Source organism: Chiloscyllium plagiosum, unplaced genomic scaffold (assembly GCF_037043375.1).
Source record: "Chiloscyllium plagiosum isolate Xiang-an unplaced genomic scaffold, Cpla_swu_hap1 HiC_scaffold_28, whole genome shotgun sequence".
NCBI lineage: Eukaryota > Metazoa > Chordata > Chondrichthyes > Orectolobiformes > Hemiscylliidae > Chiloscyllium > Chiloscyllium plagiosum.
In genome coordinates this window covers 47,659,799-47,677,127 of record NW_028270166.1, presented here as the reverse complement: position 1 = coordinate 47,677,127, position 17,329 = coordinate 47,659,799, and the positions used below count along the sequence as shown (strand labels likewise).

General features: G+C 40.7%; 1 protein-coding gene across 2 annotated transcripts in view; it reads right to left on the bottom strand.

Moving 5' to 3' along the window:
• Nucleotides 1-17,329, bottom strand: part of LOC122565146 (scaffold attachment factor B1-like) — a 117,557-nt gene that overhangs the window by 22,721 nt on the left and 77,507 nt on the right. For both annotated transcript variants that reach the window (XR_015751880.1, XM_087976185.1), the window contains exons 13-15: nucleotides 16,003-16,145; nucleotides 9,011-9,170; nucleotides 8,062-8,159 (exon numbers count right to left, since the gene is read on the bottom strand). Coding sequence is in view for 1 of the 2 variants with exons in the window: in XM_087976185.1 (XP_087832311.1) it covers nucleotides 8,062-8,159; nucleotides 9,011-9,170; nucleotides 16,003-16,145 (401 nt within the window). In the remaining variant the exon portion in view is untranslated. The remainder of the gene's footprint in view (nucleotides 1-8,061; nucleotides 8,160-9,010; nucleotides 9,171-16,002; nucleotides 16,146-17,329) is intronic.

The following is a 17,329-nucleotide window of genomic DNA, read 5'->3' as shown; positions in this document are numbered from 1 at the left end:
TTGGACAGTTTGACATTGGAAATGGGGAAATCCTGGTGGCTCTGTGGGGCTTAAAATCAGAGAAATGCCTGGCCCAGGTGAACTGCATCCCACACTACTATGGGAGGCGAGGCAGGAAATATCAGGGGCTTTGACAAAAATTTATAATTCCTCTCAAACCACAGGGGGAAGTGCCCGAGGATTGAAGGATGACTAATAAGTTTCCACATTTTAAGAATGGTGTCACAGATGTACAGCACAGAAACAGACCCTTGGTCCAACTAGTCTATGCTGACCAGATACCCTAACCTAATCTATTCCTATTTGCCAGCACTTAGCCCATATCCCTCTAAACTCTTCCTATTCATATACCCATCCAGATGCCTTTTAGATGCTGCAGTTGTACCAGCCTTCAACACTTCCTCTGGCAGCTCATTCCATATATGCACCATCCTCTGAAAAAGTTGCTCCTTAGGTCCCTTTTATATCTTACCCCTCTCACCATAAACATATGCCCTCTAGCTCTGGACTCCGCTACTCCAGGGAAAATACCTCATCTATTTATCCTATCCATGCCCCTTATAATTTTATAAATCTCGACAAGGTCACCCCTCAACCTCCGACGCTCCAGGGAAAACAGCCCTAGCATATTCAATCTCTCCCTCAAATCCTCCAACCCTAGCAACATCCTTCTAAATCTTTTCTGAACCCTTTCAAGTTTCACAACATCCTTCCCATAGGAAGGAGATCTGAATTGCACACAATATTCCAAGTGTCCTAACCAATGTCCTGTACAGCCACAACATGACCTCCCAACTCCTGTACTCAATACTCTGACCAATAAAGGAAAGCATATCAAACACCTTCTTCACTCCCCTATTTACCTGTGACTCCACTTTCAAAGAGCTATGAACCTGCACTCCAAGGTCTCTTTGTTCAGCAACATTCCCTAACCTTACCATGAAGTATATAAGTCCTGATCTGATTTGCTTTTCCAAAAGGCAGCACCTCACATTTATTTAAATTAAACTCCATCTGCCACTCCCTGGCCCATTGGTCCATCTGATCAAGATCCTGTTGCACTCTGAGGTAATCTTCTTCGCTGCCCACTACACTTCCAATTTTGGTGTCATCTGAGAACTTACTAATTATATCCCCTATGATCACATCCAAATCATATATATAAATGACAAAAAGGAGTGGACCCAGCACTGATCCTTGTGGCACTCCACTAGTCACAGGCCTCCAGTCTGAAAAACAACCTTCCACCACCACCCTCTGTCTTCTACCTTTGAGCCAGTTCTGTATCCAAATGGCTAGTTCTTCCGGTATTCCATGAGATCTAACCTTGCTAACCAGTCTCTCATGGGGAACCTTGCCAAACACCTTCCTGAAGTCCATATAGATCACATCTACTGCTCTGCCCTCATCAATGTACTTTGTTTACCTCTTCAAAAAACGCAATCAAGTTTATGAGGCAGGATTTCCCGCGCACAAAGCCATGCTGACTATCCCAAATGAGACCATGCCTTTCCAAATACATGTACATCCTGTCCCTCAGGATTCTCTCCAAGAACTTGCCCACTACCGACATCAGGCTCACCGGTCTATAATTCCCTGGCTTTTCCTTACAACCTTTCTTAAATAGTGGCACCACGTTAGCCAACCTCCAGACTTCTGGCACCTCACCTGTGACTATCAATGATATAACTACCTCAGCAAGGGGCCCAGCAATCACTTCCCTAGCTTCCCACAGAGTTCTTGGGTACATCTGATCAGGTCTTGGGGATTTATCCACCTTTATGTGTTTCAAGACATGCAGCACCTCCACCTCTGTAATATGGACATTTTTCAAGATGCCATCATCTATTTCCCCACATTCTACATCTTCCATGTCCTTCTCCACAGTAAATACTGATGCAAAATACTCGTTTAGTATCTCCCCCATCTCCTGCGGCTCCACACATACGCTGCTTTGCTGATCTTTGAGGAGTCCTATTCTCTCCCTAGTTACCATTTTGTCCTTAATGTATTTATTAAAAAAACCCTTTGGATTCTCCTTAACCCTAATTGCCAAATCTATCTCATGTCCCCTTTTTGCCCTCTTGACTTCCCTTTTATGTATATTCCTACTGCCTTTAAACTCTAAGGATTCACTTGATCTCTCTTGTCTCTAACTGACATATGCTTCCTTCTTTTTCTTAACCAAACGCTCAATTTCTCTAGTCATTCAGCATTCCCTATACCTACCAGCCTTTCATTTCACCCTAATAAGAATATCCTGTCTCTGGACTCTCATCTCATTTCTGAAGGATTTTCCTGCCATCCCTTTACCTGCGAACATCTGCCCACAATCAGCTGTTGAAAGTTTTTACCTAATACCATTAAAACTGGCCTCCCTCCAATTTAGAACTTCCACTTTTAGATCCAGTCTATCCTTTTTCATCACTATTTTAAAACTAATAGATGAACTATGAAATTACGGACCTTGAGTGTCATGTCAGTGATGGAGAAAGTACTGGAGAAAAATTCTGAAGGAATGAATAGATACCCATTTGGAAAGGAATAGGTTCATGAGGGAAAATTAGCATGGCTTTGTCAGAGGGAGGTCATGCCTAACAAGTTTGTTCGAAGTTTTTGAAAATGTGATCAAGCACATGAATAAGAGAAATTCAATTGATGTAGCTTACATAGATTTTAGCAAAGCTTTTGACAACGTCCCTGGGAGGATGCTGATCCTTTAACAACGTTGCGTTGTCCTTGGCTGTTTTTCCCCAAAAATGTTTTACGAGACACAGGTTATGAAATGTCTGGCTTTATCAACTTGAAACAGCTTTTAAATTTTTAAAAAAGCACTTGTGCACTGAAAGGAGCCAGTTCTCAGAGCTCACCTTTTCTCAGGTTTGGTTTGGTTTGAGTAATCTGGCTATTTAGAGAAAGCAGTCAGTCAGTTTGAGGCTGCTGGTCAAAGAAACAGCTACACAGAAGAAGGTGCTCCACGCTGAATCTCTCTGACATCTCTCCTCTCAGACCCTGTGTTTGATTTTCCCTTTTTTGCCTAGGGGTGTTTATGGGGATTGTTGCAAATATTTGGAACAGCATCATTAAGTTGGGATAGTCTGCTGGGCTTTCAGATATTCGATATTCTGTTCTCTTTTGTTTGCGTTTCATTCGGCAATCTTGTAAATAAATTCTGTTCTGTTTAAACTAAGTACTCGGGCCAGCTGCATCACTCCTGGAATATCCACTCTACAGCTGCTTAAAGCAACTAACAAAGTTAGGGTCTGGGCTACTTTCTTGAACTGTTTTGAGGGGTCTGGTCTGGTCCATAACAGCCCCATATGGGAGATTGATTGAGAAGGTTAAAGCAAATGGAACGGAGGGCATTTCGGAAAATGGATCAGAAACTGGCTTCCTAACATGATACAAAGGGTAGTGATAGAGGTCTGCTAAAGTGACTAGGGGCCAATGTCCAGCAGTGTACCACAAGGATTAGAACTGGGACCCTTACTGTGTTTTATATACATTAATGGTATAGATGAAAAAATGGAGACAAATGTTAAGCAAATTTGCACGACAAGACTAGTACAGTGGTTAACAGTGAAGATGGTTGTTGGTTACAGGAAGATATAGATCAATTGGTCAAATGGGCAGACCAGTGGCAGATGATATTTAACCCTGATAAGTAAGTGGTAACGAACCCAGGAAGAAACAAGTTGGAGGGAGTACTTAATGAATAGCAGGACACTGGGTAACTTGGAAGAACAGAGGGATCTTCCTGAAGTTGTCAGGATAGTTAAGGCAGCATATGGGACACTTACTTTCTTCAGCCGTGGCATAGAATATAAGGGTAAGGAAGTAATGTTGGAGTTGTACAGAGCGTTGGTTCAGTCCACAGTAGGAGTACTGTGTGCAGTTCTGATCATCTCACCAGAGGAAGGATGTGATAGCACAAGAGGAGGTTCACCAGGATGTTGCCTGGGGTGGAAAAACTGAGCTATAAGGAGAGACTAGAAATGCATGGATTGTTTTCTTTAGAGCAGAGGGACCATGATTGAGATGTATAAGATTATGAGGGGTATGAAAGGGTGAATAGAGAGCAGCTGTTCCCCTTGGTTGAGGGGTCAATCACAAGATTGCATAGTTTTAGGATAAGGGGCAGGAGATTTAGGGGAAAAAAAAACTTATGTTGGTGCATACTCAATGGGCCAAATAGCCTTTTCTGCATTGTATGAGTCTCTGAACATACCATTTCCAAGGTTTAAAAAGGGTGTTAGAGAAATTGTGGAAAATAGTGCTATAATGTAGGATTTCAGTTATCTGCAGTGACTGGAGTAAGAAGGCTTCTTCTCCCTTGCAGCATTGAAGATTAAAGGGAGGAGTGGATAAATGCTCAACATCATGAAGAGCTTGAGCACACTAAATGAGAAACTGGTTATATTGACAGAAGCATGGAGATAATTAAGCAGAACAACGAAACAATATATTTTCTGCAGCATGTTATGATGAGGAGGAACACTATCTAAAAAGGCTAGGTGGTGGTAAGCAGACAATCAGAAAGGCTAATGCAACATTGGCCCTTATTTCAAGGGGGTTGGAGTATAAGAGTATCAATCGTACAAGGTTCTGGTGAGACCACATCCGGTTGCACCGTGAGCAGTTTTGGTCTCTTTAAAGAAAGACATGATGTAATTGGAAGTAGTTCAGAGAAAATTCACTAAGATGATTCCTAGGATGATGGCAGGGTTGTCTTTTGAGCAAAGGCTGGGACTCTACTCATTGTAGTTAAGAAGAATGAGAGGTGATTTCATTGAAACATATAGGATCTTAAAGGGCTTGACAGGGTAAATGCTGAAAGGTTGTTTCCCCTCACGGTGAGCCCAGAGGGCACAGTCACAGAATAAATGGGTACCAATTTAAGGTCAAAATAAAAACATTGAGATGAAGAGGAGTTTCTTCTCTCAAAGGGTTGAGATTTGGAACTTCTTACTACCGAGACCTATGGGAGCAGACTCCTTGAATATACTGAAGGCTGAATATATTTAAGATAGATCCTTGATCAGTAGGGAAATCAAGGGTGACAGGGAAAGGTCAGGAAAGTGGACCTGAGCCATAATCCTATTGAATGGTGGAACAAGCTCGAGAAGCTCAAAGGCAAACTGTTGTTCCTACTTTTTATGGTCTTATGTTAAGAACTGAAAATCTGAGATATGGGACAAATTGAAATCTTCAAAGAATCAGAACAGGCATGATTGAGTAAATAGGTCTTTTTGTCCTCTAGACAGATTGCTTACAGTCTGCACAATCAGGCAGCACATACCAAATCCAAACAATTTGTGCACAAATGTTTTCTTTATATTAAGTCTGATTCTCTTGTTAATCACTTTAAAGAGGGCTACATTAATTATGAGCCCCCAGCCAATGGGAACAGTTTATTTACTTACACTGGCCAAACCTCCACTTTGCATACCCTGCTCTATGGCAAGCAACCCCAATTTCTCCAGGCTATCCAAGTAATTATAATCCCTCATCATTTGAGCTATTCTTCTGTACCTGAATAAACACTTTCACATCCTTCCTAAAGTATGCCTAGAATTGGGCACAATACTGCAGCTATTAATATTTGACTAAAGATTAGTAACATATCTTGGTTTTAATCTTTCCCTCATTTCATAAAGTGTAGGACCCAATGTATTTTATCTACTGCAATCATTCTCCTGCCTGCAAGATATTTATGCAAACATCCCAAAAGGGAGAGTCTTCCTTCACTTCCATTAAAAGTTGTATATTTTAGCATGAATCTTCTCTCCTTCTTTTCCCTTCCAAGTGCATCCCCTCTCATGTTTTTGTACTGAATTTCATCTCATAACCTGATAACTTCTGACCTTAGACTGTATTGAGACTATCACTATTTTTCTTTTATTTGGCTCATTCTAGTTTGGAACAGAGTTGAGGCTGATAGTTCAACACTGAACAACAGCTCGTTTCCAAAAGAAAGACAAAAGAGAAAATAGAAGACTGATATTTGCTGATGAGAACTGGCCTGGAAAGATAATTAAGAATATTGTAGACTTTTCAGCACGGAAGTGTGGTCATGGTCAGAGACTGGCAGTTAGTTCGATACTGAATTAATCAATCAAGGGAGGACTAGTTCTGACCAGCCAATGACAGGATATTGATAAAGTAAGAGAAAACAATGAGTGAACTGGTACTAATTGGCTGTTTGGGCAGGGCAGAGTTTTTGCTTTAGAAGCTGCCAGACTTGAAGCTGTTTTATGGTTTTGATTTGCTCTTTCATTATGTGCCTGTAATCCAACCCATCATCCAAAGATTTCACAAAGCCCTGGTATTCATCATTGAAGCGATTATCGAACTGACAATGCTTTTATTTTTTTTTTATTTGCCCCTTCACTGTGCCTGTGTGTCTTACAGAGAGTGGGGATTTATCATCAAAGAAGATTGGGCTTAGACTGTAGATACGAAGCAAATTCCCTTGTGGGGCTTATCCGTGTTCTGTTAAATTATTAATAATAAATTGTTAATTTCTGTTTAAGTTAGAAGCTTGGTATCCAAGATCCGTTATTTGTAAAGTTAATGATTTGGATGTGAGCACAAGAGGTATAGTTAGTAAGTTTGCAGATGACACCAAAATTGGAGGTATTGCGGACAGCGAAGAAGGTTACCTTAAATTACAAAAGGATCTTGACCAGGTGGGCTAAATTGGCTCAGAGGTGGCAGATGGAGTTTAATTCAGATAAATGAGAGGTGCTGCATTTTGGAAAAGCAAATCTTAGCAGGACTTATACACTTAATGGTAAGGTCCGAGGGAGTGTTGCTGAACAAAGAGACCTTGGAGTGCAGGTTCATAGCTCCTTGAAAGTGGAGTCGCAGGTAGATAGGATAGTGAAGAGGGTGTTTGGTATGCTTTCCTTTATTGGTCAGAGTACTGAGTACAGGAGATGGGAGGTCATGTTGTGGCTGTACAGGACATTGATTAGGCCACTGTTGGAATATTGCATGCAATTCTGTTCTCCTTCCTATCGAAAAGATGTTGTGAAACTTGAAAGGGTTCAGAAAAGATAAACAAGGATGTTGCCAGGGTTGGAGGATTTGAGCTATGGGAAGAGGCTGAACAAGTTGGGGCTGTTTTCCCTGGAGTGTCGGAGGCTAAGCGGTCACCTTATAGAGGTTTACAAAATTATGAGAGGCATGGATAGGATAAATAGACAAAGTCTTTGCCCTGGGGTCAGGGAGTCTAGAACTAGAGTGCATAGGTTCAGGGTGAGAGGGGTAAAATATAAAAGGGACCGAAGGGGCAACATTTTCACACAGAGGCTGGTACATGTATGGAATGAGCTGCCAGAGGAAGTGGAGGATGCTGGTGCAATTGCAACATTTAAAAGGCATCTGGATATGGGCTGGGTGCTGGCAGGTGGGATCAGATTGGGTTGGGATATCTGGTCAGCATGGATGGGTTGGACCGAAGGGTCTGCTTCCACGCTGTACATCTCTATGACTCTAGTTAGGAACAATTGAGAAATTTTGAGGGTCATGGAATGTTTTAATTTCATTGTGTTGTGAATCTATTGATAGTGAGGCTGTTTTGGTTTAGCTTGTGATCCCTATGTTGTAACAACACAGACTGTTCAAATTCCTGTACTACTTCTAGGTTGTAAACGAGGTGAAGATTTCTGGTTTAGCTTTCACGAAGTGGGGCTAATTAAAACCCTTTTCGTTCCAACTTTCATGAATAACCCATTTTTCAGTTCCTGAAGTAGCCCCTTTGTTAGGTGCTGAGTGTCAAAATAGATCATGCTGCTTGTCTCAACTCAATCCAACCAAGTTCTGTCACATTGTCAATAAACAGGAGTCAAATGTGGAAACCAAGTTCAATACTTTCCACATCCCCTGGAAGAATGAAGTGATTTCAGTGCTTCTAAGATGTTTGCTTAAGATCTGCTGGCCAGTAAGCAAGGGTGGTCTGTATGATTCATTGTCACAATTTATTTGCTTGGAGAATAATCAGAAATAGGGATACCCATGTCTTCCAAAGATCTTAAAAGTAAACTAAAAGTGTTTTACCTATCATCGTAACGCCTTTTCAGACTCTGTTCATAGCGTATCTCACGGCACAGCTCTTCCTTCTCGCGACGTATTCGTTCTTGTTCTCGCCTCCTCTCCTGCAGGAGAGGGATACAACAGTGCTGTGAATGAACATGTTTCACAGGGATATCTCCTCAAAGCTAACCTGATAGCTGAACCAGAGCATTTTCATTCAGATTACTGCAGAATTTATTGTTACTGGTTTGATATTTCTACGTGACCAATTAATTCCAGGAGTCGTCTTAGTGCAAGTAACTCAGTAATATGCTCATCTTTAATAATTTCCCAATCTTCCTTTCTTCCCATTCACTTTATGATGGTGTCGGCTCACGTTTTGGAATAGTTACAGATACCCACATTCTTGTCTGAGCAACCAACTTTATGAATATTGCTGAAACAAAAGTTGTTTTTATTAAATTTTTCACCTTGTAAACATCAGTACAAAAGCAAGAATACCAAATTTCAATAAATCACTCAAATATATATAAGACAAAAAGGGTGAGAACTTGTTGGCAAGCCAACTTCTCATTTCCATTGAAATAAGTTTTACTGGGCTCCTTAAGTATCATAGTCAACGACAGTCACCTTACTTCTGGAATTTTGCTCTTCCATTCATTTTTCAGACTAAGACTGTAATGAAGTCGAGAATGCCCTAGTAGAACCCAACTGGGCAGAAGTAAACAGGTTATTCCTGAGTGAAATGCCACTTGATAGCACTATTAATTACTTTTTGAATACTCTGATGACTCTAAGTTGACTGACAGGAAAGTAGTCAGTTCAGTTGGGTAATTTTTTCAATTGTTTGCCGAAAAAAGCAGGATAATTTTCCCGAGTCAGATAGATGCTTTCTTTCCACAATAATCTATCATACCCATTCAGTCTGCCTACACATGCTCTCATATTTGACTGTTCAGTTCACTTTCCTCACCCCTTCAATGAACAGCCTTTCTCTTTCCAGTGCCTCTCGTTCCAGTCTCTCTCTTTCAAGACGCATCCTCTCAATCTGCAGTCGGACTCGTTCCCTTGCCAGCATTTCTCTCCCTTCCCGCTCCCGTCGGCTTTCCCGCATGGACACCTCACGTCCTCCACTGGAAAAAGAAAATAAGAATGATTAGATCTTCATGAGTTTATGGGACAGAAAAGGTCATTCAGCCCATCAGTTTTTGCAGACACCTGGCACAAACCCATCTAATTAGACCCACTACATCTCTCCATGCCCATAACTGTTAAAATTCTCATCTTCAAGCATTATTCCACGTTTTCCAGGTCATCCACTGCATAAAAAAAAACACTGCTCTTTTGTTTGCCACTTCCCTTAAACCTAAGATTACCAGTTGACAATTGGAGAACTGGAAGTGATTCATTTTGACAGAAGGAATATGGAGTTATAATGCACAGGAAGGAATAGAGAGACTTCATGGCACAGTTCTCGAGTATTCAGGTCAGGTCATATGAAAAATATGATGAGACACTGACAGAGTAATAAACAAAGGATATGGGACATTGGAATTTTAAATAGAACTAGAGTACAAAAGCAGGGAATTGAAGAAACTTTACAAAGCTTTGGTTATGCATGGAGTTCTCGTCAACGCACTTCATGAAGAATGCAAAGATTCTTGAAAGTCGGTTTTACAGATAAAGATTTTAACTGTAAGATTAGCTGGGATTGCATTCCTTTGAGCAATGGAGACTGAAGGCAGATTTGTGAGAGATATCTACAATTATAATAGGTTTAAATAAGACAAATAAAGAAAAGCTGTCCGTGATCTGATCATATAATTGTGGCAAGGGGCACAGATTTGAGATTTTAGTCAATACATGCAGTGAAGGTGTCAGAAGGAACTTTTTACTGAAAGTCTGGAATTTGTGCCCAAGCGAGTAGTGGAACTAATCAACAATTTGAAAATGAAACTGGATAGATAATTGAAGGAAATAAACTTGCATAGCTATGAGGATATAGCAAGGCAATGGGTCTGACTGGATTGCTTTACAGAGTTGGCACAATTTCTTCTGCACCATTACGACTATGTAGTTCTACGAGGTGGTGGGTGCTGGAAATTAACAAATGTTTATTAGCTACAAGTATCAGAGGAAGGAGTTAAACCGCAAATGATGATCTCACTGGAAGGCGGTAAAGGCTTGAGGGGCGACAAGACCACCTATTCCTACAAATGAGAGAACAGGATCCAGGGATGGCCAATTTACACCTGTTCCCATGTGTCTCAGCCTCCTACATCTTTTTTTATTTGGGAGAGTTGAAGATCTTCATGCAATTTAAAAAATACTTAAAATTTTCTCAAAGGTCACTCTCAGGTTGAAAGCACTGCTATACCTAAACATTTTCTTGCCAAAAAGCATGCTAACTTGCACAAAATGTATTTTGCACCCTTCTTAATGTGTAAGATAACTGCTGTTGGCTCTATATTATGTGCTGTATGTCCTTTCTTGTCTAATAGTACAGTAATTGCTTTATTGAAACGGTTATATTACTGGCCTTTACTTTTGCATAGCCTTACTGTTCAAAATTCCTAATGAAGGGCTTTTGCCCGAAACATCGATTTTCCTGCTCCCTGGATGCTGCCTGACCTGCTGTGCTTTTCTAGCGCCACTCTGATCTAGACTCCGATCTCCAGCATCAGCTGTCCTCACTTTTGCCTTACTGTTCAAAATGAGCACAATTGCAGGAACACAACTTACCCACATGGGTATAGGCGGCAGAAGTATAGTACTCGACTTTCAGAATTGCTAACCAGAGTGTCTGAGAGTTGGTTTGTCTCAATATAGCTTCTCTGAGTTAGCTTTTCCCATCATTAGCAAACCTAATATATTTAGATGTTTGGAAGTTCTCAAAGATGCATGTGAAGCTCTTTTTGTGGGACAGAGTGAGGAGTGAATAGGCTGACAGACAGATGGCACAGAGTGTGACATTTCCACGAGGTGCGGAAACAACGAGCAAGTGGCAACCAACTCCGGCTCAGCCTCTGGACAGAGAAAAGCTCTTCACACCATCCGAGCCTGAATAAGGCAACATATGATTACAATTCATGCTTTTACTTTGAGTGTTCCTTTGCAGATTGATCTGCGCAACTGTTTTTTTTTAAATTGCTTCTATTTTTATAGAAATAAACCATTTACCTTTAACTATGAAATAAATTGGAGACAGAGGAATTTCTTGAAAACCAAGATGAAGGCAGGAAAGCTACTGAGTAATCCAGCATTGGACATGGGTGGGAAGCGAAGGTTTACGGCAATGAGGCTAGTTGAGATGCCACTTGTGGCCCTTGTACTTTTCAAATTTTACTGAAGCTCGTGTTTGGATTAGTACTGAATTAAAGAGGGAAACCAAGGCTTCAAAACAGAAATGTCTGGCTGAAATCTTGGTCCTGTCTAACTGAATGTACACAGAATGAGCCTGTACTTGCTGGTCCTGGTTCGTTTTCTCTTCAACAAATTGGTGAAAGGGACAGCAGCATTTAATGGATTATTCTTAAGGTATGGGATATTTCTACAAAACTAAGGAAAATTATAAATGCACACTACACCAGACATGTATAATTTTATGATGCAATTATCAGCCTCAAAAGGAATAAAATCCACAGAATAATAATGCGGAGTTTCCTTCAGGGATTGAAAAACCCTTTGGTGATGAAAATACCGCAAAATGAAACATGAAGATAGCTACCTAAATTTGGGTTGAATTTGTACTTTAAGTGGAAATATAACTAAACCTCATTTACTCTCTAATGAATCTTTGAAACTCTCCAATAAGAAGTATGACTACATGAAAGGACAAGAAATGTTTGCTTTGGAATATACTGGGTGATACTGAAGTCACAATGAAATTCACTGGAATCACTGCTGATAAAAAAAAACTTGGACACTCACTCCACTTGGCAGTGAACTGCTAAAGTAAAACAAAATAACTGCTGAGAAGTCCGTGTTACCATGTGAAATGGTATGGGAAAAATTTGGACAGAAGACCAAGGAACAGGAAAAACAATGATGTGAAACTGCACCAAACAGCAGATGATTTAATGGAATATTTGTTTTTGCATGGCAGTGATGGATACAACTTGCTAAATTCATAGGATATCGCCAAGATATACAACTTAGATACTTATGTTCACTATGACTAAGATAATGAAATAAAAGATGACTTTTTGTTTTGCAAAGAATAAACTATTTTGAATGTGCGGTGGAAGAACTCATTATTTTGCCCAAGGTTACAAATTCGATGCACTTAATTGGCAAGTGTAAATCCAGAAAGTTTTGACCTGAGGGGATACAGTGGAGGTCCAACATTTGTTAGAGCACTTGCTGAATTTCTTCATTTTTATTTTATTTCTTTGTCAATTTTGGTGTGGAGCTGTGAACTGGGAAATGAGAGCTAAAGATGATTATTCGAATGGGGAAAACAGACCATACAGGCTTTTGTTTATTCACAAGGCCAGGCTGAGAAACTAATTACAGATAGGTTCCTAATCAAAAGGTTCTGCAGACACTTAGTCACCAGGGAAGAGTGTTATGGTTAAGATAGCAGAAGGTGGCTGTAAACAAGCTCAGTACCTGTAAGTAGCTCCAGCAAGTGTGGAAAAGGCCTTATGCTCAGGTGGCAGATGTTGATTGGTAATTGGGACCGTGTGGACAGGGCAGTCAGTCTGTCAGAGAGTAATCACAGTTTGAATTGGATTTTAGACTGTGTTTTCTATGAAACGAGGAATCTGGCTTCTGATACTCTCGCATCAACATTTGAAAAGCTCCTTGCCTAACTTCCCTTGAGCAGTTCTTGGAAGTTCAGAGAATAGAAAACGAAGTTATTAGCCTTTGTCTGAGTGAACAGCAGGGGTTACCCTACAGACATCTTCAGAAAAAATCAAAGAAACCATCATCTACGCCGTGGGGCACTGTGAAAACCACTCAAGTAATGTGGCCGGTTTTGTTATTTTCTTTAAAATACCCGTCAATTGTTTGTCTGCCTGTCTTGTGCAAACGGGGCTAAAAACAAAGGTTTTAAGATTTATAGCATAGAGCAATTAGATGACTTCATTGTTTAATTTTGCTGTACTGAATTTGTACTAAATCTTTGATTTAAGCTATAAACATGTGTCAAGAATTGATTATTTGTGAAATCTGGGATTGGTTTTACGAAAAACCGAGGCTGAATAAGCTGGAGCTGTTTTCCCTGGAGCATTGGAGGCTGAGGAATGATGGTACAGCGGTTTATAAAATCTTAAGGGGCATGGATACGGTAAATAAACAGGGTCTTTTCCCTGGGGTGGAGGAGTGCAGAATTAGGTTTAGGGAAAGAGGGGAAAGATTTAAAAGGTACGTAAGGGACAACCTTTTCATGCAAAGGGTGGTTGTTAGGTTCTCTTTCTTGAGATTCTTACACACTTGGTGCAATGGCAATACACCAACTTCTGTGAACAACTAAAATTTATTAAGGAGCAGGAGAATCGACGTTTCGGGCATGAGCCCTTCTTCTCGGGCTCATGCCCGAAACGTCGATTCTCCTTCTCCTTGGATGCTGCCTGACCTGCTGCACTTTTCCAGCAACACATTTTCAGCTCCGATCTCCAGCATCTGCAGTCCTCACTTTCTCCTACAATTTATTAAGTACAAGCTTTGGAGGAACCCTTAACACTCTTCGCCATACTTGTGAAGCTGTGTCGAGAAGTCTCTGAACAAAGGAAACAGTCCTTCCTTCATACATGATTTGGAGATGCTGGTGTTGGACTGGGGTGTACAAAGTTAAAAATCATAGAATACCAGGTTATCATCAAAGGGTAACTTTGAAGCACTAACTTTTAGAGCGCTGCTCCATCAGGTGATTGTGGAGTGTAAGATCGTAAGACTCAGAATTCATAGCAAAAGTTTACAGTGTGATGTAACTGAAATTAAATATTGAAAAGGACCTGGATTGTTTGTTAAGTCTATCATCTGTTAGAATGAACATTGGTTTCAGTTTTTTCATACGTAAATTGCAGAAGTTTTAAAAAAAAATTACATTCTCAAGTGAACTTTAACAATTGGTGCCATTTTGGCCCAGATAATGCACTGAAGATGTGAGCTGCCCTGTGCGAGACTGTCTGTGCCACAATGTTCAGACTGATTCTCATCTAAAAAAAATTTATAGAATTTTATATAGATTCATGCAGTTTTTGAGCAAAATAAAATGTAATTCTGCACGTACAAATTCACCCCACAAACTTGCGTGTGCACGCACAGATGCACACATGTGGGTGTGTGTTGGGGGAGGGGGTTATGAGTGTTTTTGAGTGTGTGTGTGTGTGTATGTGAGTGAGAGTGCAAAGGGGTGTAGGTCTGTGACAGGGTGCATATCTGTGAGAGTGTGGAAGTGTATGGTGAGCATACGAGAGAGGGTCTGCTTGAGTGTCTCTCTCTGTAGGTATGCGTGTGTGTATCTCTCTCTGTAGGGTTGTGTGCATGTGTAGAAGTTTGTATGTGTGTGTGTATGTTTGTCTGTCTGTGTGCGTCTGTCTGTACAGAGACACACTGCTACAGACACACACACACACTCCTACAGACTCTCATACACAAGTTCTCTCATATGCTCACACATACACTCACACAACCTCTCAAACTTACACCCCTTTACACTCACACATATACTCACTCTCTCTCAGACACTCATAACCCCAAGCCCCCACACACACCAACATGCATGTGCGCATGGACACACACAAGCTCGAAACTGGACTGTTGACAAATTTAGCATGGTTTCTTTAGCAACATAAAATGTTCACCCCATTCAGAACTATCTGCTGACTTGAAACTGGATCATCAGCAATCACACCAATGAAACAAAGTACTGAGCCAGAATAAACACTGGCCATATAATACATTTGTCAAAACTGCTTCCATATCTTGACAGAATCTTCACTCAGCTTCAGCAGCTTTCTATTAATTTTTTAAAAACTTACGTGTTTACAATCATAGAATCCCTATAAATGTAGAAGTAGGCCATTCGGCCCAGTTGAGTTCCACACAGACTCTCCAAAGACCATTCCACCCAGACCCCTGACCTGCAGCAGATCTCCAGAAACCCAAGTTAAGACACACTTCTACCAGAGTTCCTGGAAATCTTCCAAATTTTCAGGAGATCAGTACTTCAATTCCTTCCAGCCTCTGGAAACACCAATGGATTTCATCATTGTTTGTAAACATTGCTATGTGCACATTTTCATGATTTGGAAATGCTGGTGTTGGACTGGGGTGTACAAAGTTAAAAAATCACACAACACCATGTTATAGTCCAACAGGTTTAATTGGAAGCACTAGCTTTCGGAGCGCTGCTCCTTCACCAAGTGGTTGCGGAGGACACAATTGTAAGGCACAGAATTTACAGCAAAAGTTTACAGTGTGATGTAACTGAAACTATACATTGAAAAATACCTTGATTGTTTGTTGATTCTCTCATCTGACCATGGTCATTCTAACAGATGAGAGACTCAACAAACAATCAAGGTATTTTTCAATGTATAGTTTCAGTTACATCACACTGTAAACTTTTGCTGTAGATTCTGTGCCTTACAATTGTGTCCTCCACAATCACCTGATGAAGGAGCAGTGCTCCAAAAGCTAGTGCTTCCAATTAAACCTGTTGGACTATAACCTGGTGTTGTGTGATTTTTTAACTTTGTGCACATTTTCGGCACCTCAGTAACGAATTCAACTTCTGCTGCAGGTAAGGTATGGAGTAAATATTTCACCCCATTAAAGGCCTGAGTTAAAGAAGTGAAACGAAAGGATGGGGGAGGTGAGAAATAGACAAGCTGTCAGTAGTGTTGCTATCTATTTTGAACGGTTTCTCTCAAATCTTTTAAAAGTTGTGCTTAAATTAATAGGGAAATTATAAAGTTTATAGCTGAAATCTTAAATTCAGTAAGTTGAACAGACCTGTGCCTCTCAACTTCCCAGTCATCCCTCTTATAGTCCCAATGGCGATCTCGTTCTCTTAGTGCAATCATTTTATCAAAGGATATGTAATCCCTTCCTCCATCTCTGCTGCGAGATCGTCTATGTTGACTCCTGGACCTTGTCTGTTATCCCACAGAAATAAAGTATGGTTAGACTCAATTCATTGGTACATTAATCAGCTCCTCTCTCCCCACCAAAATATTAAATCTTGATGAGAATCACAGAGAGCTACAGCACAGTGAAAAGCCTTTCAAACCCATGGCATCCACACCAGTCAGAAAACAACCATCTCACTATTCTAACTCAATTTTCCAGCAATTGGAATGCAAGTACATATCTAAATAATTCTTACATGTCATGAGAGCTCTACCTCTACCACCCTTACAGGCAGAAAGTTCCAGATTCCCACCACCCTCTTGGTGAAAATATTTTTCTCACATCACTTTTAAACTATCTTGTCTCTTCCCTTAAACCTATGCCCTGGTCATTGATCCCTCCATTAAGGGGATAAGTTCATTTCTATCTATGCCCCTCAATTTTATATATCTCAATCATGTCCCCTCTCAATTTTCTCTGCTCTAAAGAAAAAAAAAATCCAGTGTGCCTAATCTGTCTTCTGAACTGAAACTCTCCAAACCATGCAACATCTTGGAAAATCTCCTCAGCACCCTCTCTAGTTCAATCACATACATTTCATGTGGGTTCTAGAAAAGTCTACAATATTTTAGCTGTGGCCTAACCAACATTTTATACAGTTCCAGCATAACCTCCCTGTTCTTAAATCATAAGCCTTGGCTAATAAAGACTAGTATCCTAACTATCCTCTTAATCACTTTGTCCACTTGTCCAGATACCTTATGGTACATACAAGATTCCTTTGGTGCGGCACAGTGGCTCAGTGGTTAGCACTGCTGCCTCACAGCATCAGGGTACCAGGTTTGATTCCAGCCTCAGGCGACTGACTGTGTGGAGTTTGCACATTCTCCCTATGTCTGCGTGGGTTCCCTCCAGGTGCTCCAGTTTCCTCCCACAGTCCAAAGATGTGCAGATCAGGTGAATTGGCCATGCTAAATTGCCCCACAGTGTTAAGTCAATTAGTCAGAGGGAAATAGGTCTGGGTGGGTTACTCTTTGGAGGGTCAGTGTGGACTGGTCGGGCTGAAGGTCCAGTTTCCACACTGCAGGGAACCTAGTCTAATCTACTTCCCAGGGTCCTAGCATTCATCACATATGCCTGTCCAAGGGGATCACTTCACATTTATTGGGATTGAATTCCATTTGTCACTGATCAACCCATTTGAACAGCT